This window comes from Arachis ipaensis, chromosome B3 (genome assembly GCF_059453495.1).
Source record: "Arachis ipaensis isolate K30076 ecotype BB chromosome B3, ASM5945349v1, whole genome shotgun sequence".
NCBI lineage: Eukaryota > Viridiplantae > Streptophyta > Magnoliopsida > Fabales > Fabaceae > Arachis > Arachis ipaensis.
In genome coordinates this window covers 145144444-145168640 of record NC_142438.1, presented here as the reverse complement: position 1 = coordinate 145168640, position 24197 = coordinate 145144444, and the positions used below count along the sequence as shown (strand labels likewise).

Below are 24197 nucleotides of genomic sequence, written 5' to 3'. Positions count from 1 at the left end.
TATACATACCAGATCCATAAACACCCAAGTAAAAAAGGGAAGAGTTTTACGTGTATTAAGAATATTGGTATTCTAGTTATTTTAACTGTTGATCTAAATTATAAAAAATATATAATATATATTAATTAAAAGCAACGGTTAATACAACTGGAATACACTTAAAATTTTTTCCAAAGTATGTGATTTAACATAAGTAACAGTGCATTAAAATTGATTTTTTTTTTCTAATTAGAAAAAAGTGGTAATAATATAGAGTGGCCAAGAATAAGAAAGGCAAAGGAAAGGGAAGTAGAGAAGAGAGTAGTGACAGAGAAAGAGAAGAAGAATGCCGCTAAGCTCGACGGCGATCGGAGCCCTATTGGGTTTGGGCACTCAGATGTACTCCAATGCCCTCCGCAAACTCCCTTACATGCGCCGTATTAACATTCTCCTCTCTCTTTTCCTCTAAAACCTTCTCTCTCTAGAAAATTTCCTTTTTCACCGACTCTGTTGTTGTTGTTTTTGTTGTTGTAGATCCATGGGAGCACGTGTTGGGAATGGGTCTGGGCGTTTTGTTTGTAGACCAGCTCTTCAAGTGGGAGGCCAAGGTCGAACAAGACCTCGATAAGATGCTCGAGAAGGCCAAGGCCGCTAACGAAAGACGTTATATTGGTATTTTAATCTCCTCCAATTATCATTCAATTCAATTTAGGGTTTTCCCCTCTTTTTCTTCATTCCGCCAACCTGAATTTATACACCATTTGTGTTTTCAATTTCGTTGCGTTGTTTCTTTCTCTTGATTGTATTCTCTCTTCTATTTTTTATTTTATTTTAAATTATATTTGTGTTTGTTGTTTGGGTTGAATTTGTGGGAACTAGTGGCGCTGTTCCTAGGGGATTTGTAAATTGAAGTGATAATGATTGCTGTTTGGATTGATGCTGTGTGACTGGAAAAGGGAACTCCAACTATTTCAAGGCAATGGGGTGGAGAGGGTCACAGATAGGAACCCTAACCCCCCCCCCCCCCCTCCTCTTTCCACACCATAATTTTTAGTCTCTTTTTGATTTATTATTTTCTCTTTTGGTTTGAGTAAATTTCCACAGTTTTGAGCTTGGGTTAGTGATTAGGTAAAGACTTCAAGGATTTGATCTCTTGAGTACTGCAACTAACCACTTTGGGGGTGTCTTAGCGGGTATGGAATGTTGAGTAAAGTCTTATTGGAATCTGGATAAAATTTTGAAATCATCCTAATGAATCAGCCTCCTGATCCTCTTGGTACCGACTGAAGAAAGTATGAAATGGTTTTTGGATTCTGTTACTCTTGAAGATGTTAAATCCTTTTAGTTAACTCATGTAGGAATTATGTTTTGTACACTACTACACTCCCGGGGAAGAAATTTTTGTTTTAGATACTCTCAGATAAAGATTACCTCAGTGCAGTGTGGCAATTTATAAAGATAGTTAAACCAAAATGAGATTATGCAAATTAAATGCAAATCTAAAACTTGCATGGCTAATGCTGCATGATGTTGTTCATTATGGAACATTAGTCATCTTTGCAAAAGAATCTGATTACCCTAGGGATATAGTAGCTTGAATATTGTGGAGTTTTTCTTTTGTAATAGATCCTGGATGCAACATTAGGAGTTAGGACACAACAGGAAAGCAAGATACTTTGAACATGTGGTTGTTTCAATCATGGAGAAAATCTGGAGAGTGGAGAATACTTTCACTGGTTTATCTAGTTTGTCTGAGGTTTTAGAGAACTGATTAATTCAGCAAGAAATTCCATTTATTCGTATTGTGTAATCAATATTCTTGTGCTTCTTATGATGTGTTCCGTGTTTCTGGATTGTCATTTCCTCACTGCATTTATTTATCTGTGGTATTACATTGCAGATGCAGATGATGACTAGTGCAACATTAAGGTTTGCTGAGTTTTTGTGAAGAAAATGAAGAAATGTGTTGGACCTGTTCCCTTTGTTTTATGATTTCATGTTGCTTTATTTCTAAGGCTGTTATAGCTTTTTCATGCTGGTATACCTGTTTTGAGTAGAAGGTTTGGGAAGCAGTCAAACCTGTAAGAAGGTTTCGTGAATAATAAATTCAATCGGAATAACTTTCTTAGCTGTAAGGATCATAGTAACTGTGACTTCAGTATCTATCATTGATGTTTTCATACCATATGCTACTGTGATTTGACTCTTGATAATCGTCTTGCTAACAAGTTTAGGGCACTTGATATGGATTTAAAAAGGAAAAGATGAACTGAAATAATGTTTTAAGCTGCATTAGATGTTCTACAATAATATGCTATTCCTAACTCACGTGACAAACCCTTTTGTTTAAGCCATAGAAACCGTTAAATTCGTAATTTTTTGAAGTTTTGGTTGGCTTGGGTTAAAAAATTATGCTAGGTAGGAGTTGGTTAATGTCTTTGCTGTTATGGTAAACACTTGCCTTGATGTTGTTTTAACTTTTAAGAAGAAAAATTGGACCACGTCGATATTGATTAATTTGCACTTCTCTTCTTTTTTGAAGCAATTGATATAACCGATGATGTTTTTCTTAGCAAAATTAATTCCATTTACTTCAATCATGCGAAGGGTATTCTGCTTTCAAGATTGATATTAGGCTGCGTAATAGAATAGTATGACATAATGCAAAATGTCCAATTTCCAATTTGGAATTAGCTTTTTAAATGCAACAATCTGGTTTAAGTACTAAAGTTAAGCAAAACTAAATCATTAGTAGAATTTAACGGTATGTGACCGGTTTTTGCTGGCTGTTAAATCTAGAGCATCTAAACAATAAGGGGGAAAAAAAAACAGGAAAACAAGGGGAAAAAACCCGAAGCACTAAAAGCAACGATCCAAATCCAGAGGCATATACTCTGCATTATATTTGGAATCAAGTTTCACTTGAATTTGTACTGATCCAAATTCATCTTATCAAACTGGGCCATCCTGTTGTTGAATACATGGAGGAGAAGATCACATACTTTCCGGGAGGATGGCCTCTCCTGTGGTGTAGTTTTGGTGCACTGCAATGCTACCTCAAGCACTTGGAATGCCGCAAACTCTTCAGCAGGCAACAGAGGTTTCAGCTCAGGATCTATCACCTCCTCGCGTGCAGCGCCATGCATATCCATGTGCATCTCCACCCATCTCACCATATCCATCTCTGCTCCAAAAGTTTCATCTGTTGGTGTTTTACCACTAACAAGCTCCATAAGCACAATTCCCATGCTGTAAACATCACTCTTTTCTGTTGCACGTAGGGAGTATGCGTACTCTGAAGCAATTCAATGCTAACAAAATAAGTGATGGAAATTAAACATAATTGAAGCAACTCTTAAATAAGTTTTTGGTTCAGTACCTGGAGCCATGTAGCCGTAAGATCCTGCAAACAGAGAATTAGACTCGGTTCTGGAGTCATAATTCTCGAAGATTGCTTTTGCAAGTCCAAAATCTCCCAAGTGTGCTTCCATTTTGGAATCTAGCAATATGTTGCTGGATTTGATATCCCTGTGAATGATCTTTGGCACACAATCATGGTGGAGGTACTCCACTCCTTGAGCTAGTCCCACTGCAATTCTGAACCTTGTCTCCCAATCAAGGCTCCTCTTCACTTTGCTGGCCGTAGCTGGCTTCCCATGAAGCCAATCCCATACACTCCCATTCTCCATATACTCATATATCAACAGATTCCAAGCTGCTCCTTTGTTTGCATTATTGCCACAGTAACCTATAAGCTTCACAAGATGCCTGTGCCTTGTCCTCCCAAGTGTCTTAACTTCTCTTATGAAGCTTTTGTTCAACAGAAAATCATCTTTCGCTGAAATCTTCTTGACAGCCACTGTATCTCCATTGGCCAATTCAGCTTTGTAGATTGTCCCTGACCCCCCTGAACCAATCTTGAATTCATCGCTTAGATTGTTTGTTGCATCCATGATATCTTCCCACCTGAAATCTCGATTTCCAGCAGGGTTGAGTTGAAACAGCGGCCTTCGCTGTGCTTGTGATGAAGAGGAGGAGTACACATAATTCGCTTCACTGTCTCTCTTAAGATGTTCTGGTTTGTTTCTGAAGAAGGCTCTGAATGCAAGTATAAATAGCGCAACTGCGGCTAGAGTTGAAATGGCAGATATTACCACTACTGATGGTGCATTTAGGCCTGATTGATCTCTGCTGGAAGCATCATCACTGTTGCAGTGATCAAGAGGGCTTCCACAAAGCTGTTGGTTCCCTTCAAATGCCTCGTCTGGCCAATGAGAGAATTTCCTGTCCAATTTTCCTTGAAGGTTGTTGTAGGAGAGATCAAGCACTCCCAAACTGCTCATGTCACCAACTTGTGGAGGGACTTCTCCAGTGAGTTGATTGTGGGAAAGATCAAGTGCTTCCAATTTCAACAGATTCCCAAGAGAAGCTGGGATTTCACCTGAGAGATTGTTGTAACCGAGGTCTAAACTGGTCTGGAGATTTTGGAGTTTTCCAATTTCTGTTGGAATCTCACCATTGAAGCTATTATTAGATAGCTGCAGCTCATAAAGCTTGCTCAACTTGCCTATTGCTGCAGGGATCGGTCCAGATAACTTATTACGGCCAAGTCTGAGAACGGTAAGGGATGCAAGATCACCAACTTCAGCTGGGAGACTAGCATTGAGAGAATTGTCATTCAGGTCAAGAACCAGCAATTTGGAACATCTGAATAAGCCTAATGGAATTGGTCCAGAAAAATTATTGAAGGAAAGGGTAAGCTCCCCAAGCTGAGGCAAACTTCCAACCCAAGTTGGTATTTGGCCAGACATAGAATTATTGTGTAAATGAATTTGAGACAGTCTGTTGCATAAAGAGAGCTCATCCGGTATTGGTCCAGTGAGTGCATTCCCTGAGAGGTCTAACAGTGTCAACTCATGGATCTTTCCCAATGTCCTTGGAACTTCACCAGAAAATCTATTGTTACCTAATCTTAGCCTCTCAAGTGAGGGTGAATTTCCTAATTGGGGAGGAATTTCACCATCAAAGGCATTGTTCGTGACATCGAAGGAAAGAAACGATCTAGAGCTACACAATGCAGTCATACTACCATTCAGTCTGTTCTTAGAAAGATTCACTCTGGTCAAGTTTGCTACATTTGTGAGTTGGTGAGGGAGGTTACCTTCAAGAGAATTGTTGTAGAGCATCAACTGTTCCAATGACTTGAGGTATCCAAGTGTTGCAGGGATTCCACCTGAGAGTTGATTATCTGCTAAATCCAGAATATTCAGCTTATGACAGTTACCAAGTGTGGCAGGAATTTCACCAACAAGGTCATTCTGCCTTAGGTGAAGGAAATTCAATTTTTTCAGCCTTCCAATGGATTTTGGAATTTCACCACTGAAATGATTCCCATAGAGATCAATCATTTGCAAGCTGGAACAGTTCCCAATCTCCATGGGTATATCCCCTGACAATTGATTATCATAAAGATACAAGATTTCCAACTCCCGAAGCATCCCAATCTCTTCAGGCAGAGGACCCTGCAAATTGTTGTGGAACAATGCAAGTATCTGCAAGCTACTGAGGTTTCCAATTGAGGGAGAAACTGAACCAACCAACGTGTTGTTGTGGAGCAAGAGATCAGTTAACCACAGCAATCCATAAATTTCAATGGGAATGGACCCATTGAGTGAGTTGTTGGACAAGTCAAGTTGTTTCAGTGACTGGCATTGGCCCAATGAAGATGGAATCTCACCATGAATTCCAATATCAGACAGAAACATATGCTCCAACTTTGTTGCGTTGGAACATATGTTTGTTGGAATGACACCACTAAGATTGTTGTTGCCAGAAAGAACCAAAAAAGATAGCTCACGCATGTTCCCCAATTCTTCTGGGATTCCGCCACTGAGCTTGTTCATTGACAAGTCGAGAGTTTGAAGGTTCCCCAGTTGAGATAACGATGGTGGAATAGCACCCTCGAGTTGGTTCCCCATGAAATTGAGGTAAACGAGATCACTCATCTCCCCGAGTTGACTCGGTATCTCCCCTGACAAGGTGTTGTTGGCGAGGTTGAGAATCTGAAGGGTCTTGAGTTGACTCAGTTCACTCGGGATTGACCCGTTGAGCTTGTTGTTAGCTGCGGTGAAGACAGTGAGGCTCGTGCAGTTTCCCAACTCGGCCGGAATCGGTCCCATTAACTCGTTGTCCTTAAGTATCAGATTCTCCATATTGCTGAGTTGGCCGAGTTGCGGTGGAATCGACCCGGTGAGTCTGCAGGTAGCCAAACCAAGGATGACCAAGTTGACGAGGTTTCCAAGAGAGGCGGGAATGATGCCCGTTAGTTCGTTGTCACCGAGTCGCATGACTCGGAGACTGGTGAGCAAGCCCAACTCAGTGGGGACATGACCTGTGAGTTGGTTAGAGAAGAGAAGCAAAGATTCCAATGAAGTGAGGTTAGAGAGATTAGGTGGAATGGGACCGTTGAGGTTGTTGGAAGAGAGATCAAGGTGGTGCAGGTTTCGTAAGAGAGCGAGTGAGTGTGATATTGACCCGGTGAGCGACGAGTCAGAAAGGTTGAGACTCACCACTTGCAATTCCGAGTTAGAGTTAATGGATGATCCGCATGTTACTCCTCTCCAACTGCAATAATCTTTGTTTTCCTCTGACCAATCACTCAGAACGTTTTCTGGGTCTTGCTGGAAAGATTTCTTCACTTCCAAAAGCACTCTGAGAGTGGTTTCACTGTGCAATGATGATGAGTTTCCTATGATCATGGTGGAAGAAAACAACCACAAGAGGATCATCACAGCACTTGAAACCCTCCTCATCCTGAATCAAGCTTGCAACGTAAAAGAAAAAGGGTTGTATGTGTTCTTAAAGTTTATGATCAGAGGATGTCGATGGATGCATGGCATGCATTTGCAGAAACTGGAAAGCACTGGAATGAAGAATGGGTGGAGCATGCAGAGGAAGCTTTTAATGAAGACCACAAAGTCAAACATACAGCAGCATGGGAAATATAATGTACCAGAAAAAGAGTCCAATAAATATCGGAAACAATGCAATGGAACAGTAGTTGACTGCTGCATTAATTTTTAATAAACCATTAAATTATCAACTAATTTTGATACTTAATAGAGTAGAACACAAAAAGAACCCATATTGAATTGAAAAATAGTAATAATGAAGTCACGAAGATATGGGGTTAGAAGAAGAGGATATACAGTGGTTGGGTGAGGCAAGGAGGAACAGGTGAAGTGGGTTTGCTTGCAATTGCATTGCTATAAGTGTCGTAGCTCAAAATGAATCAAAAAGAAAGTGAGCAGTTCAATTTCCCTTTCTTTCCAATTCCAAATTCCAAAACTTTGTTTCAAATTTGTAGCTTTTAATAATCTCTTACAAAGTCAAACAGCGTTGTCATAAATTGTTAAGTTCTCTCAACCAACGCTCACTTTTCCTTATTCAGACATAAAATCAAATGTATAATATTAATGGGATACTACTATACGTAGTACTGTTTTCTTGTCAATCATTTTTGGTGAGTTACCAAATCGGTGTGTCCTTATGCAGGGATTCGTCTTTTTAATTGGTTGCACGTAATACGTAACCCATTTTGCCTACTCCAAAACCTCTGCTTTTTTTCTGTTTTTGTGACTCAATAATGTTACTCTTGTCCAAATTAATCATAAAGATATTGTTCATTAATGTTTCTTATACTCTTTTGCTTTGTTCATGTCTGTCACCCCATGCCAATCCAAAAGCTTACGAGGAATTTTTAAATTTGGTTTGGTTTCATAAGTCAAACGACATTTGTTTCTTTAATCAATCAGGATAGCTAGAGTGTGAACTTTCATTATTCCGGTTTAATTTTTTGGTTTAAATGATGGTTCAGAATACGAAGAATACAAGAAGATTCTCAGGATTTAGTATTTTTGGTAAAATATATTTTGTTTGTCTCTGAAATTCGATAAAAATTTTAAAAATATTCATAAATTTTATTTTGTTTTAATTTTGCCATAGAAGTTTTCAATTTAGATCAAATATATTTCTAATGATTAATTTTTCAAAAAATTTAAGACCAATTCAACAATAATTTCAAAAGAACAACTCTAAACACAAGCAAATCAAGCATAATTTTCATGCATTATTGTTAGATTGACTTTAAATTTTTTGAAATTTTAGCCGTCGAAATTATATTTGATACAAATCGAAAACTTTGAGACAAAATTGAAACAAAATAAAACTTAAGAGTATTTTTGAAACTTTTACCAAATTTCAGGAACAAAAAGTATACTTTACCTTTCAATTAGCTACCAATGTTTAAAAATATAAAATAAAATATATTATTGAATTATTATACTAAAACAATTAAATTGATTATTAAAAATGATGCCTAAAAATAATAAAGTTGGATAATTTTTTAATATTTTTTCAGATTAATTAAGCTTTGTAATATTAATATAAGTTGATTATTCACATAAAAATATCTTTAAAAAATTAGTAAAATTTATTATTTTAATTAATATTTATTTATTAATATTTAAGAATATGAATTAAAAATATATTATTAGATTACTAAAAATAATAAATTCTAATAGTCTTGAATATTTTTCAGTATCTTTATATAAAAATTATAACTGAAATATATAATATAAATATATATTATGACAAATAAATTAATTAAATATGTCAAGTTATTTAATAATTTTCAAAAATTATTCCCGTATGAAAATATCAACATACAGTCATCTTTAATATAATACATAATCAACCATCTTTTCTAACCAAATTGGATTGGAATTTCGAATGGTAGTATTGTTACTATACGTGTATAGTGAAACCGTGTTTTACTTGAAATGGAACACAATTGATCTTTCTATGGGTGGTATAGCTAACATGATCAGTATTGTGATGATACATATTAACTGCTAATTACGAATCTGCAGCAAAGAGAGTTGAAGTATGGAACATTGTATCATATCAGTTTTTATATCCTGTATTTGAGCGTATGCTTATTATTATTGCGTTCAATTAAATATCTTAATTGTAAAGTAGTATATTTTGTCTTTTTCTGTGGTATGGTTCAACACCAGTGTAATAATCAAAAGCTCCTTAACGTCCTTTCAGCATTTCACAAGAAAAATTGGATGGGTGGTTTGGCTTGTTTTAGTATAATCATGGCAGTGGAATATACATTTTGGTTGGTCATAGAACACATATGATTATCTCGCCCCATATCAAAATATTCTCCCGTGACTAGAAATTGATTTTTGTATGGGTGGATAGTTTTATGAATTTAAACATTATTGGTGTCATATACTAAGGAGAAAAATATTATACAAGGTAATGTTAAAAAAATTTTACACGCAATTTGACTAATAATGCATGAGAACATAAATAAAATATTATTGCAATTTTGCATATTATTACATGACTTATGATCGATTCAATATAAACCAGCCGTACGTTTTAGATGCTTATCCAAGAGAATATGACAAATCCTTTCTTAAAATAAGCAATCAGAATGTGATAGACTATTGAAAGTTTATTCACATAATAATATACAAACTAATTTATTGGAAATAATTTGACCCTTCTTATTAAATATATAATTAAAAAAAATATCTCAATATTTTATCCAAAATAAAGCTGGTATTATCATCTCACCTACCAAAAGAGAACCTCATTCGCATAGCTTAATTGTGATAATACAGTAACATTATTTTTTTTAGGTAAAATATACAGTAACATTATTTTAAAAATACAATATTGGTTTTAACTTGCATCGCGTAAATTAATTAAAAACGTTTTGTTATTTTGGTCATGGAAACGTTTTTGTTAAAAGTTTTCCGGAGAAAAAAGGAGTCATTTTGGTCCAAAAGAGAGAGGATTTTTATTTCGCCTTCGTATGGTGTTTGGTCAGGAAAGCGTTCTTGAATTGGGCTCTAATTAGCGATCTTGGTTATGTTGTTCATTTTGTTTCTCTTTTAAGCCTTCTATGATTATGTTTTTTTGGTATTTTATGATTATATTTACGTGAAATAAGATTTTATTAATTAATGGGCCTTGGTCCAATGTTTATTTTTTTAGATACTGATAAAATTTTAGTCTATCACTCGGTTATTAGATTAAAATATATAGAGTATAAACCAACTTAGTTGGTCTGAGTGGTTAGTTCACTCGTCCGATTAAAATATATAGAGTATAAACCAACTTGGCTGGTCTGAGTAGTTAGTTCACTCGTCCGCTTAAGTAAGTGTCGGAGGTTCGAATTCCACCTTGATTAGCGAGCACCAAAATTCCATGTCCAAACAAATTAGCTATGATGGTATCTACTTCAACCAAAAAAAAAAAAAATTCTCACTAGTCACTTATTTGATTTCTTATAGTCTTCTTCTGTGTCCAACCATTCAACTTCAACCTCATTGGATGACACCAACTTGGATAATCTCCTTTCCTTTGGTGCTACCAAAACCTGTCCACAATTTGAGTCCATCCTCCACAACAAGCTCAAGCAATTAGCTGCATGCAGCTCTCAAGTGGTTGCATTTTCATGATTGTTCTGTCAGGGTAAATACTAAAACAATATAGCATCTTAATACAACTGGGAGAGTACATCATAACTAAATAAGGTAATCATTTATTTGGGACATGATGGAAGTGAGAGGAATGAGAGGGTTTGAAGTGATTGATGATATAAAGGAAGAGTTGGAGATGCATTTTCCCAAGACAGTGTCATGTGCAGACTTCTTGACAGATGCATCAATGGAAATGCCACTGTTCAATTGGCCAGTTCCCTATGGAAGCAAACATGCATGGATTCTTCTTCATTGCCACTGAACCTGATCAATTGGTTCCCATGGCCCATGAAAACATTACTTCCTTGCTTGAGTTTCTCCAATCCAAAGGCATCAATGTCCTTGACTTATTATTAACTAAATCAAAACTTTGTTACTTACACTTATATATCTATTTGAAACTACATATCAACTCTCTTTGTGATTTAGACAAAATTATACTCAATACTTATGTAATTTGTAAAATACAAAATATAATAATAAGAGAAGTTAGTATAAATATTCTGATCCTAAGACTTCTCCCATTGTTTCTGCACTAGCTTCAAGCACCAGTTTGCTGTGTGAATGGTAAAGCTTGGCAATGTTGGAGTTCTCAATGGCCAGGATGAAGGGGTCAATGGTTACTGATTGATGATTCTCTGTTATGCTTTAAACAAACTCTTTACTTTGTACTTGTGGTCTTGTGAATCATACTTATTATTCTTTCATATAAATTAGTGATTGAAATTGTTGCATCAAAATGTTATGCATCTCCTCCTCTTGCTGTAGCAGTTATGACTTTAGAAAATACAAACTGTGTGAATGAGTGACAGGTTGAGAAAGAAAAAAAAAAACGTTATGCAAGTGAAGTGTGAATTAAGAAGTAAAGTGGAATAGAGTTCATTTTATACAATGGCAAAAAAACAAGTTAAAAAGTAGAGTGTGAATTAAGGAATATCTCTCTTTTTATTTTAAATATAAAGTCAAAATAACACATTTCCATGGTAAAAAAGCTGTGAATATATGGTCCCAACATCCTAAATTGGTGGTGCATTGTTTCTAGGATGTGCCTTCTTGGTACTGCTTAATGTAGATACCATTTTCCAATTATCAGAAAGAAGCTAAATATGTCCATGCTGATCTTGTCATCAATCCCTCCTTTCCTTTTTCATACACTTAAAATACATAACTGAACCTTTTTCTTCATTTATATAAACCACAACATCTTCCCCCCAACACTTAATTCACTTTCTCTTTTTATTTGTCACCTTGAGCTCCAAAAAGATTCACCAATCTTTGATGATTTTTTTTAATTATAAGACAGTTCTCTTCTTTTTTGCATGGCTTGTGATGCAGCATATCCTTCTTCTTCCTTGTCCACTTGCATGATCTTCTTCTTCTTCTCTTTGCTCTTGGTTTCTCACTTCACTATGGCCATGTTAGAACACAGCTTCCCTACTCCTTTGAGTTCTAACCAAGAGGGTGCTAAGGAGAACACCATGGTAGCTGCTTCAGCAAGAGAAGGTGGTAGAAGTAGTACACAGAGTTCTAGTAAGGTCATGGCTCTAAGAGAAAGTGGCAAAGGCCTTCAAGTGCAGGGTCCAAGGGAAGGGCGCTGGCGAGCTCCACGGCCGCCATTGCAACGGCGAAACAGGTTCTTCAATGTCAGTGAACATGAAGTTCCCAGTGGTCCAAATCCCATTTCAAATAAGTAAATTCAGTGACAGAAGAACGAAGAAACAGAAAATTATAATATTAGCTTCTAGAGTGGTTTATGGCTTATTGGCTTCAGGTTTTATATTTATTTTTTCTCCTTCCTTTTTTGTTTTTGTTTTTGTTTATATGGTTTGGGGTGAGTTTAACAAGTGTCTTGAGATAAAAGTATAAAGAGATTGAAACAGAGATACAACACTGAAGCTATGTCTTTGTTTTTATTTATTTTTCTATCTTAGTTATTTTTCAAATAGATTTAGATCTCTTTATATCTCTGTATTTCTATCATAAAACAGTTTCTAAACTATGCATAACGAGTAATTTGGACTTTTAAAGCTTCAGAGAAGTTTGATATCAGTGAAGACTGTGTTATCTTCACAAATTGCTGATTATAGCATGACCATGATCATGATCATGATCATGTACCAATCATTTAAACATGAGAGCATATATGAGGTTCAATACTATTTGTCATAATTATGTTGTGCTATGTTATTGGATAAAAAGTAATAAGGAAATGAAGGAACATGATTATTCAATTTTGCAACATGAACGTTTTTGGTTGCTTTTGTTATTGGAGTTGAAGAAAAAGGAACAAGAAACCTCCCACAAACACCATTGTTTTGCGTGAAAAAGGTTCATAAGGATTTGGCATCCAAGGCATTAGTAGTGTCAATAATCATAATAGTAACCAATTTTCCCTTAACATCCCAAACCACATTCATCATTTCTCTCTGGATATCCCAATAGTACCCTTTGTCCCTTTCCTTTAAAAATGAAGCAAAACCATTGACTCTAATACACGTCTCCATGCAGTTTATCTTTTATGTCAGATAGTGCTAGTACATTAGAAACTGACAAACTTAATTGGAATAATTATGGGGGGGTAATTTTTCACCACTTTGTCTAGTAGATAGTAGATGTATGTATAGGATTGTTGGTTGTTTTGTTTAGTTCAGACTTTCAAAATTTTGGGACAATGCTACCTAGATTTATAAAGTACTAATCATCACAATTTGTCTTTTTGCATATTTTGATGTGTTTGTAGCACGGTCCCAGTTTCACTAGGTAAATACAATATCGAATATAATGGATGTTATTTTGTAAGGCATGGAACACATGATTTGGCCTTCACTTTTGTGTTCAAGGGGTCTTTGTTGCTTTAATATGTTACTTTAAGCTGTATATTACTTGTATTTATTCTTTACTGCAGAGATGAGTCAATTGATAGTGGATACAAGTAACACAGCTTAAGCTTATTATTAAGATTCAATTTCACTGCCTTATTACAAGATTATGGCTCTTGAAAATGCTTGTTTAACAAAATTTAAAGAAGGAAAAAAAAGGAAAAGGAAAAGAACAACAATAATATCTGGTTGCCTGCTTTTCAAAAGCAAAGTGCTTTGACAGCTTTTTTTTTTTTTTTTTTACCGACTGTTTACTTTATGTGGTTATTACATTTGAACTTTGGAGTTACAGTGTTTATCAAATTAAAAACTGAATGCATATACACAACATACTAATTAGTATTACTCAGTCATGAACTTATCACTTATGAGGCAAGTGTTACTTGAATGATTAAATTTAGATTTGCTCATCCATGATAGATATATAGATTAGACTGATGAAATATTATCACTTAGTAATGAAATGATTTATGATCTATCAATAAACAATATACATGTAAGCATCAAGCTCCACCAAAATGAATGTAATTTTACTGCTAATGGCTTTGTAAATCATGCTTTGCTAACAAATTCCACATCAAACAAGAGTATTGAATCAGGTGGAATGACACATGAACCTGCATGAAATGAAGATAAGGTTCTCCTTAATTAGTCAAAATGGTAACAGAAAAAGTCATGCCAAGTAAAAAAAAGGTACCGCAATGATGTAAGGAAATTAGGCAGATACATAATTATTTACACTACTAATATTATGTGAAAACAGATAACCATGTGCTGACTATCGTACTAATTTGTATTCATTAATAAAACAGAATCTAAGACAGCTTAATATAATGTCCTTAGTCCAAGCTTCTCCACAGTATTCGCTATATGTTCATCTTTCTCTAGTGTTCATGGGTCAACGTTATTTAGTGTCAAAAGATGAGTATGCCTCGGCATGATTCTTGTACAAATGTCCCTTCACCATTCTCTATAAAATTAAGAACTAGCTAGTAGCCATGTGGGGAGTGTATCAAGGAAAATGGAGTGTTTTAATATGAGAGGTGGGAGGAGCAAATGTTGACTGTAGAACCATACATGGATAAAAAGAATAAGAATTTTTTTAAGCATTACATGAATCATGATCACTTAAAAAAGTTATATAACTTTATGTTTTATCTTGATTATTCGAATTAGTTTCAATAATCAAGATATACTAATCATGAAACATATTGATCATTAAAAAGCATAACTTAAAAGGACATTTATGAGAAATTAAGAAGCCAAGAAGATCGAAGATCTGGACATATTAAGTGGTATATAAATGAATTTTAGGCAAATTTTTAAAATGACAAATATTGTGAAACGGAGAAAGCATTACATAATCCAAGGGATAATACAAATGCTATTATTTAGATGTGTTGAGTCATGAATGTACTAAATTTTCAAAGTGACAGAATAGAATATTATAAACATTAGATAACTTTATGTTTCAATCTTGTTTATTTATGTTAGATCCAATAATCAAGATACCAATTATCAAAAAACATTACTTACTGATAACATTAAAGGAAATATATAAGAATCTAAGAAGAAGATATGGGTCATATTAGGTAAAATATGAAAGAGTTTAAGGTAATAAGGTAAATTTTTGGGTAATTCCCGTTAATAAAATGAATGGAGTTGAAAATTATGCAGATGTCCTAAATCAGAATTGGTTACACGCCCTGTCCTGCACACATCTATATAAATCAAATCAAGTTAAGTCAATTTTAGCCATTTACAAGTAAATCGAATTAGCTTGCTTCGATTTACTAGTGGTACAGTATATACATAGTAAATTGAATCAGGCTGATACGATTTACTACTTTCACTTGCTTCGATTTACTTACTAGTGGTACAGCATTTACATAGTAAATTGAGATGTCAATAATCTGTACAAGTAGTAAATTGAATCAGCCTAATTTGATTTACTATGTATATGCTGTACCACTAGTAAATCGAAGCAAGCGAATTCGATTTACATGTAAATGGCTACATTCGATTTATTAGCGTGAATTACCCTAAATTTTTTAAATGACAAATATTGTGAAACAGAAGATGTTTTTACAATGCAAAAAAGCCATTATCCAAATATATTGAGATATGAATATACCAAATTCCAGAGTGACAAATATTGTAAAATGAAGAGGGGTATATCAGAGTCGAAGACCTAATGCAAAAAACCATTACAAGATGGATGGGATATTACAAAATCCAAGGCATAATGCAAAAAGAAGTCTTCTTGGATTTGCCTTGGATGAATTCAACTAGTGGCACAGCCAATAGACTCAAGTTTGATGCATTGAAAGTGAAGCAGATTCAGAAAATACAGCAAGCAGTACTTGTGCCTAGAGTGATGAGTGTTACTATTTATAGCAGTTAACTTAAACATAAAACACTTAACAAGAGAAAGAAGGAGTACTTGCCTCCTCTACAACCCGCTCCTCTTGAACCATATCCGAGTTCTGGTGGAAGCTTCAACGTACGTTTCCCTCCTAATAATGTTAGGAAAAAGGAAAATTCAAAAAATCCTTTACCTTCGAATAATATTGTTAATTAGAATGTTAATTAAAGAAGAGGAAGCAGGCACCTTGAAGCATTGGAGGAATTCCATCACCTCCTAAAATGCCTTCATCCCATCCTTTGATGACCTATGAGATTCATCAATTATTATGTCATCCATACTCAAACCATTTAATTTAATTAATCGATTAATGTTACCTCTCCAACGCCGACGCGGAATGTAAGTGGCTTGCCGCGATTGTAGCTGCTATCGAAAACTTTGCCATTCTCCAGTCTCCCAACATAGTGTGCCTGCACCCACCGGCATAGTTCAAATCTACGAGTTCATGGAAAATAGATATATGGTATGCATGTTTGACCTTAATAAGCTGGCCTTTAACGGCCTGAGGGCCAGTTCCAACAAGTTTGTCACAGAAGGCAAGGCCAGAAGGAGCTACTGTTAATTCACATGGTGCTGATTCAGCTGCTGATGAGGACTGTGGCTGCAAGAAGGAATGGAGAAGCCCAAGCCCAAGGCCTATTGCATCTCTTCTCTTTAAGAGGGGAGGAGTGACTACTAGTTCTAGTTGTTGTTGCTTGTACGAACATTTGTGATGAGTGGAGGAGAGTGCAAGAGTGGTTGGGGTTCTCTTTTGCGGGTGAAGCCGCATCCATGTACATGTTCCAACTGATGAGTGTGCTGCTGCTACTGAACAACTCATCATCCACAAATCACAAATCTAACGTCGATATGCCTCTCTCTCTCTCTCTCTCCTCAAGCAATCAAATGTGATGATGCTATCCTCTTTTGGTTGGGCCGTCAATCATCGTCTTTCTGACTCTAAAAGCCCAAACGCCAAACCCAGATATCGAACACGAAAGGGCCTGAAGAATTAGTTCAAGAACGAAAATACTATTCTACCCTCGCTTTCAAGAATATTTTACAATGCACTCCTATTTCTGGTTCTAAATAACCTAGCAGGCTAGCGAAACCCCAACCTCTTTCGGCGCCCAATAGAAGAGAAGAGAATGGCGAAGTCGCTGAGGTCAAAGAGGGAAAAGAGGCTTAGGGCTATTCGGAGGGAGATTGTTGAGCCTCTCTACGAAAAGAAAGAAGCTGCTAAGCAAGCAGCCCTAGAAGCTGCCCTTGCTGCACCGAAGCTTGAGGTTCGCCAACCCTCAAACTCCGCCATGGATGCCTCCACCGCCTCAGCTACCATCACCAATATGGGTATCTATCATATCTTCTCTCTCACTATATATCTTAGTTAGGGTTTGGTTCATGATTTCTAACAGATCAGACTGTAGATTAGGGTTTGTTGTCATTAATGCTGCTTCAATAACACTGGGAGTTAATTAATCTCAATACTATATGTGAGTGTGGTTTTCCTGAATGATGAGACGATGAGAGACTAGCTTTCACTTCAGAAGAGTCAAATTCAAGTCAGTAGTCCTTCCAAACTCTGAAGGAGATAACTTAGTTTGCTAACTGCACTCCCCGCAAGCTGTTTGGAACTAAGTTTAAAAGATGGCGTCTCCATTAGTTTTTACCCTGCTTATCATTTGCCATTTCACTTAGAGCACCAAGTTTTTTAACTGAAAATTTATGTGAAGACTGAAGACTATGTTAATGTTGCACAATAAAATTGCTATGGCACGATCTAATGTGTTGTATAAAATGTTACATTTGTCAGATGTGGAAATGGCTGACGGCGCTCAAAGCACAGCTTCCTTAAAGCCTGTTGGTGGAGTAGGTAAAAAATTCAAGAAGAAATTGAAGATTGCCAAGAGCAAGCGCCGTGGCAAGGGAAAGAAAAAGCGTCACATATAATGTGAATACTGAATGGTAATAATATCTCATTTTTAGTCCAACTCAAATTTGTATATTGTATCTTGCTACTGCATGTTATACACCTGTTTAAACATCTTTATTTTGATTTCAGAAAATCAAATATTGTACTGTGATAAACATCTTTATCCATTGAGTAGCAAAATAATTATGACCGTTATAGTTTCCAGAAATTGATATAGCTTAGTAGCTAGGATTTCATTCTTAGACCTTCAATGGCTTTATGTAAAATCTGAAACCTAGTTGCCAAGCTTCTAAAATTCTATGAGCCTTCAGACATGAATAGTTTACTACAATAACTGCCCATTTGAATAAACCAATTTGTTTGTTAGATACACTGTTTTTCAATGTACCAATTTGTCAGCATTGATAGTTATGTGAGATGTGAGATGTGAGGGAGCAATATATAAGGGTAGATATTCTCCCAATTCCTTAATTTAAAAGATTCACTATAGATTAATCCTGTAACCAAAACCCAACACAAAGAAAATATCTAGTAGGCTACTGCTAAATAATCCCAAATTATCACCTCAAGGGCCTCCTTATTGCCTTAAACCATAAGTATTAAACGATAATTGGCACGTCGAAGATGATAATATGTTGCAAGAGGGGAGTCTAATAAGAAGTGAATTATCAAAACATAAATGAATTTTGCGGTGTTTATGTCCAGGTACTAACTATTTCAAGTCTTTGTCCACCCGCCAGTTTGTCCAGGGTCAGTCAATCCTGCCCTGTGTGATGCCTATATCTCCAAAAAGACCTGATCTCATGTCATGTCACCCGACTGACCTGAGGCCTAAATGCATCAAAACTCAAAAGGAGGATGAGCCCTTCCAAATACTTTTTCTTCTATTGGTGCCTGATAGGTAATTCTACCCGATGAAGAAGCTGGGAGCCGAGAGGTTACCAGCTGCCTGAGGTTATTCACAGATAAAGCAGCACAGATTGATATGTAGCTGGGTGGGCACCGGCTGGTCTTTTGACCATATCCTCTACCCCTTTTGTTAAACCAGTTCCTGAATCTATAATCCTTGTGGTCTTTTGTTAGTTGCTTAAAACCATAATATCCGGATACTCTTTCTGTTTTTGATTTAATGTTTACTTACTATGCTTGTGGTATGCGATTTTGTAGGTTGCAGTGGTCTAGTCAGAATTACTGTGGCTTTCTATTCAGAAAGACTGCTAAAATTTTGATCGAACAAGCACGAAGACAATTCACTTCTCTCGTCTTTCGGAGCTCTAGACATTTTTATTAACTATACACTCAAATAGTGAGGAACAATACAATTTAGTGTGTAGTAGTAGTCAGTGTTTAAGACTCGTTGTGAACATGAAAGTAGATATTCAATTTGTGTACCAACCGACCTACCAAGCTCTTGGAAGTTGAACTTGATGTTTACTTTTACTATTGTTGAATTTTATCATTCTTGTAGTTTTATTGTCAATGTTTTGTCATGTCATGTTCTCGGAATCAAATATAACCTAAATGTCTAATAAGACCCGAAAAGCAATTAAAACAGCAACATGTTCTCGGAATCAAATATAACCTAAATGTCTAATAAGACCCGAAAAGCAATTAAAACAGCAACGTGTCAACCCAAAAATGAAATGAAAATTCACAACAGTTGCAGTGTCGTTTTAACATGAGCGAAACGGGAGTATGTACTCCTGGACTCGGGGAAAAAATGGGTGAAGGAGAGAGCAGGAGCGAGGATGACGGCCATGTCGTTGGAAGAGATAAGGGGGAGAGTGAGGATGGGTGTGCACCCGGTGGTAAGGAGGTCCTTCTTGGAAGAATTTTTTAAGGGTCTCCTTTAGAGATAAAGTTATTGGTATAGAAAAATTTAAGGCCTTTGCACTTGGATCTCTTTCTAGGGATGGGATAGCAATGATGGTAGGTAAACAAGGTGATTCTTAACTTTCGTGTGTTAGCTCCACAAAAAAAGTAATGCTCTACTTGGTAGAACCTTATAGAGATGCTTTAGTGATCAAGGTCTTCGACAAGAACTACAATTATACAACTTTTTCATATAAGCTTCGGATGGTCTGACGCATCAAAAGTGGCTTTGATATTCTAGACGTGGGATTTGGGTATTTCCTAGTGAAATTCGATGGTGTTGAGGATCGGGATAAAGTCATGCTTGGTGGACCGTGGTTGATAAAGGGGCATTATGTTGTTGTAAAATCATGGGATGTAGATTTTTGGCCATGTGAAACGTCCTTCGGGTCAATGCTTGCATAGATTCGGGTTTGGGGCTTCCAATCTGGTGCTACCAATAGTAGGCTATGATGCGTATTGCTTCTGCGATAGGTGTTCCGATCAAAGTGGACATGGCCACTAAATTGGTAGAGAGAGAGATATGCCGAACATGTGTTTAAATAAATCTGGGATTGCCAATGATTAAGAATATTATTGTGGAAGGGATAATTCATGCAGTGGAGTATGAAAGTCTAAATATGATATGTGTTTCTTGTGCACGTTATGGTAATGATAAGGCACAATGCTTGGGTAGATCACCACGGAAGGGAAGAGTGTTGATCCTAGCGCCGCCAAGACCCATGTTGGTGAAAAGTCAACATCAATTAATGATTAAAAAAAATTCAAAAATCAAATACAACTGATAATGTTGTGATAGGCGTGGTTGTTGGCGAGGATCACAGACCTAATATGAATGATGATTCATTGACTAATAACTTGCATGAGACTCACGTTGAAGAGGCATGCAAGAATGAAGAAGTGGGTTGGGAGCAAGTATCAAGGAAGGGGAAATATAAGCTGAGCCAAAAGCAAATTTAGGCCCAAAGATGGGAATACACAAGCAAAGGTTCGGATAGGAAAGCAAGGCCATGTTGCATGCTCCTCTGCTGATGGATCCGCTTCTTCACGAGCTAGGATCGGATCTCAAACCATGCTCCAGAAGCATGGGTCGCATGTGAGGAATAGAGATGTGTCTGCGATGCCGTCTTCTCACTAGACCCCAGCTCCCCGCGGCTCCTTCCTCCGGAAACGGCTAAGAATGTAGTCCTTGCAAAGCTCGTCGACGGAGAAGAATGGAAGCACGGTAGTGGACGCTTCCGCAAAAGTTGCTACAGCGGTAGTACCACCGGGGATGGAAGTTTCGCCGTCGAATGATGCAATGAGGGAAGGCAAGGATGAGGGAGTCTGTCCTGTGATTCAAGTCTCATCTTGAGGTTGGTGAACCAATTTTATATTCACTGCTATTCTATTATTCTATCTTTATATTATGGATAGTTTAAATATAATAGTTTGGAACATTAGGGGTGCATCTAATAAGTTAGTCCGGGTGAATTGCAAAGAGCTTGTTAGGAAATTTAAACTTGTCTTTTTATTGTGGTTGAAATTCATTGTCCTTTTCAACATTTGAAACTGTTATGGGAAAGGCTTGGTTATCATTCTATTGGTACAGTGAAGGCAACAGGGTATAAGGGGGTATATGGTTCCTTTCTACAGTGTCGGATGCTTGCTGCAAGTGGGTAAATGCTTTTAATCAGTGTGTTACGGTGGAAGTTCAGTTAGATAATGTGATTTGGAGGTGTAGCGATATTTATGGTAGTCCTCATTTTAATACCAGAGTTCTTCTGTGGGATTATCTTGTGACTAAGTCCTCATCTTTTCGTGGGCCATAGATCATTATTGGTGATTTTAATGAAATTCTGTTTTCTCGTGAATCTAAGGGTTGTCTTTTTTCAAGTCGACGCGCAAATTGCTTTGCTGCCTCATTAGGGGGATAGCGATCTATTTGACTTAAAGACTATCGGAAGACGATTTTCTTGGTACAGAAGGGTGAAAAATTATATTGAGGTGGCAAAAAAGCTTAATTGGGTTTGTATCAATAGTGGATGCTTATCTCTATTTCCTGAGGCTTATGCGGAAATACTAAATAGACTTCAATCTGATGATTGTTCCATTCTAGTTCACTGTAAAAGGCAGCCCTAACCGAAAAAGAATAGGCCTTTTCAGTTTATTGCGACTTGGGCTACCCATTCGGGGTATACAGATATTGTGACCGAATCGTGGTGGTCTGGCTATACACAGGTGCATGGCAAGCTTTCAAAAGTGCATAAGAATTCTCTAGAGTTTAATTCTAAAGTGTTCGACAACATTTTCGTTAAGAAAAGTGAGTTGGAGCACCAAATTAATTTCTTACAGAAGCGGCTGGAAGTGATGGAAGATTTTTCTATGCAGCAAAAAGAGTGACAGTTGATTGAGGATTACAATAACACTCTTGTGCAAGAAGAACTTCGGTGGTTTCAAAAATTCAAAGAGCAGTGGATAAAATTCGGGGATAGAAATACCAATTTTTTCATGTTCATACTCTGGTGCGGAGGAAGCATAACCAATCCATGGTCTCTTTCTCTAGGATGGGGTGTGGGAAACGAATTCGAATGTCCTTTGAAGGAAAGCTGAGTCCTTTTTTAAAATCTTATTCCGTTAATAGGAGGATGTGGATTTGGAATGTCTTGGTGAAGTATCGCTTCCTTCCCTAAATGAGGACGCTTGCTGTAATCTTACAATGCCAGTTATATTGGAGGAAGTTAAGTCGACTATTTTTAGTATGCATTCTTCTAAGGCGTTGGGTCCTAATGGTTTCAGGCTTTCTTCTTCAAAGAATATTAGGAGATTATTGGTTTTGATGTTTAGACTATGGTTAGTCAAGTGTTCTCTAGTATAGATATTGATCCAAGAATGATGGAAACTCTCCTGATTCTTATTCCAAAGGTAGAAAGGCCAGTTTCCATGAAGGATTTCAGACCTATCAGTCTCTATAATGTGGTTTACAAAGTTATAACGAAGGTCCTGGTCAATAGACTTCGTCCTCATCTCATAGACATTGTTGGCCCCTTCAAGGAGGTTTTATTCCAAAAAGGGGAACCTCTGACAACATAATATTGCGCAAGAGGTTCTCCACTTCATAAAGAAAACAAAGTCCAAGAAAAGCACTTTGGCCTTTAAGATTGATCTGGAGAAAGCCTATGACAGAGTTGATTGGAGGTTTCTAAAACATACCCTTGGGATTTTTGGCTTTCCTACCCTTACAATCAAACTGATTATGCGTTTTGTTACTGCCACTTTGTTGTCTATCCTGTGGAATGGGAAGAGATTAAATAGCTTCACTCCTAGCCGATGACTCAGGCAAGGAGACCCGATGTCACTATATCTGTTTGTGTTGTGTATGGATAACTTTTGCAGATTCTCTAGGATGAAGGTTAATGTGGAGTAATCTAAAGCGCTATACTCCAAGAATGTCTCAGCGACAAGGAAAGATATTTTTACTGGGGTGTCATCCATCAATTTCATCCAGAACTTGGGCAAGTATATAGGGGTTACCCTTAGTCACTCTCGGGTGATGTGAGCAGTGTTCAATGATGTTTTGGATAACATTCGGGGGAGACTGGCCAGCTGGGAAGGGAGATTGCTTAACAAGGCGGGAAGACTATGCTTGATCAATTCAGTAGTGGATGTAATTCTTTCTTATCCCATGCAAGTATCTTTTTTTTTTCCTAAAAGGATATCCAATAAGATAGAATCCTTGATGCAGAGCTTTCTCTGAAAAGGTCAAGCTGATGGTAGAGGCATGAATCTGGTTAGTTAGAAGATGTTGGTCACCCCAAAGAAGTTTGGTGGTTTGGGAATTCGAGATATGTTTTGTGCTAATGTTGCTCTTCTTGGGAAGCTAGTCTGGCAATTTTTTTCATCATCCAAACAAGTTATGGGTTCAATTGTTGGCAGAAAAATACCGTTCCTCTCTTGGAGACTATTTCAGTCGGTCTTGAGACACGGGCTCCTATGTTTGGAAGAGTATATGTAAAACTTGGGATCTCTTGAAGGATGGCTTTGTTTGGTGTATTGGGGATCTAAACCAAAACTTTTGATTTTCTAATTGGAGAAAAGAGGGGGCAGCTTTGCCAGGAGATGGATTATGTTCACATTTCTGATTCGGATCTCCGGATCTTGGATCTTTGGTCATCTGGACAGTGGCACCTTCAGAATATCTATTCTCCTCTAAACCAGTTTTTGCAAGGCAACATTCTTTCCTATAATTCGGATGTGCAAGTAGGTTCAGTGGTAGGATAGTTTTGGTCTAGTGCGACGTCAAAGATTTATGACTCTCTTAGTGGTTACTTGTGGCTCAGTAAAAAGAAGTTTGGTTGGAAAGACTAGGGGAATTGGCTTTGACTTTGGCGTCAGCTTGTTCTGAAAAAACATAAATTCTTGGCCTAACTTAGTCTTAGGGAGACTCTGCCCACTACTGCTTTTCGTTTCAAGAGGGGCATCTCACCAACGGACAGCTGTCCACGATATTTTTCTGGTCAGGAATCGGTTGTTCATTGTATTCGAAATTGTCAGAAAACTCAACTAGCTTGGTAGGCTTTAGAGATTTC

The 24197-nt window shown here is 36.9% G+C and overlaps 4 protein-coding genes across 4 annotated transcripts; 2 read left to right on the top strand and 2 right to left on the bottom strand.

Annotated features, from left to right (window-relative positions):
- Positions 1 to 255: 255 nt before the first annotated feature.
- Positions 256 to 2164, top strand: LOC107632120 (excitatory amino acid transporter). The gene is made up of 3 exons (XM_016335780.3): positions 256 to 416; positions 514 to 651; positions 1880 to 2164. Exons 1-3 carry the CDS (start codon positions 326 to 328, stop codon positions 1894 to 1896), a joined length of 246 nt encoding a protein of 81 aa, XP_016191266.1. The 5' UTR covers positions 256 to 325; the 3' UTR covers positions 1897 to 2164.
- Positions 2165 to 2704: 540 nt separating this feature from the next.
- Positions 2705 to 6947, bottom strand: GSO1 (Leucine-rich repeat transmembrane protein kinase). Its single transcript, XM_016335781.3, has 2 exons — positions 3359 to 6947; positions 2705 to 3274 (listed from the first exon to the last, which is right to left on the bottom strand). Exons 1-2 carry the CDS (start codon positions 6789 to 6791, stop codon positions 2898 to 2900), a joined length of 3810 nt encoding a protein of 1269 aa, XP_016191267.3. The 5' UTR covers positions 6792 to 6947; the 3' UTR covers positions 2705 to 2897.
- Positions 6948 to 13849: 6902 nt separating this feature from the next.
- FKBP13 (FK506-binding protein 13) lies at positions 13850 to 16668 on the bottom strand. The gene is made up of 5 exons (XM_016335782.3): positions 16324 to 16668; positions 16163 to 16255; positions 16032 to 16092; positions 15868 to 15936; positions 13850 to 14037 (listed from the first exon to the last, which is right to left on the bottom strand). Exons 1-5 carry the CDS (start codon positions 16666 to 16668, stop codon positions 13973 to 13975), a joined length of 633 nt encoding a protein of 210 aa, XP_016191268.1. The 3' UTR covers positions 13850 to 13972.
- A 134-nt stretch (positions 16669 to 16802) lies between these two features.
- On the top strand, positions 16803 to 19237 carry LOC107632123 (uncharacterized). The gene is made up of 3 exons (XM_016335783.3): positions 16803 to 17174; positions 17638 to 17789; positions 18925 to 19237. The coding sequence occupies exons 1-2, from the start codon at positions 16973 to 16975 to the stop codon at positions 17772 to 17774; spliced, it is 339 nt and encodes a 112-aa protein (XP_016191269.1). The 5' UTR covers positions 16803 to 16972; the 3' UTR covers positions 17775 to 17789; positions 18925 to 19237.
- Positions 19238 to 24197: the final 4960 nt, after the last annotated feature.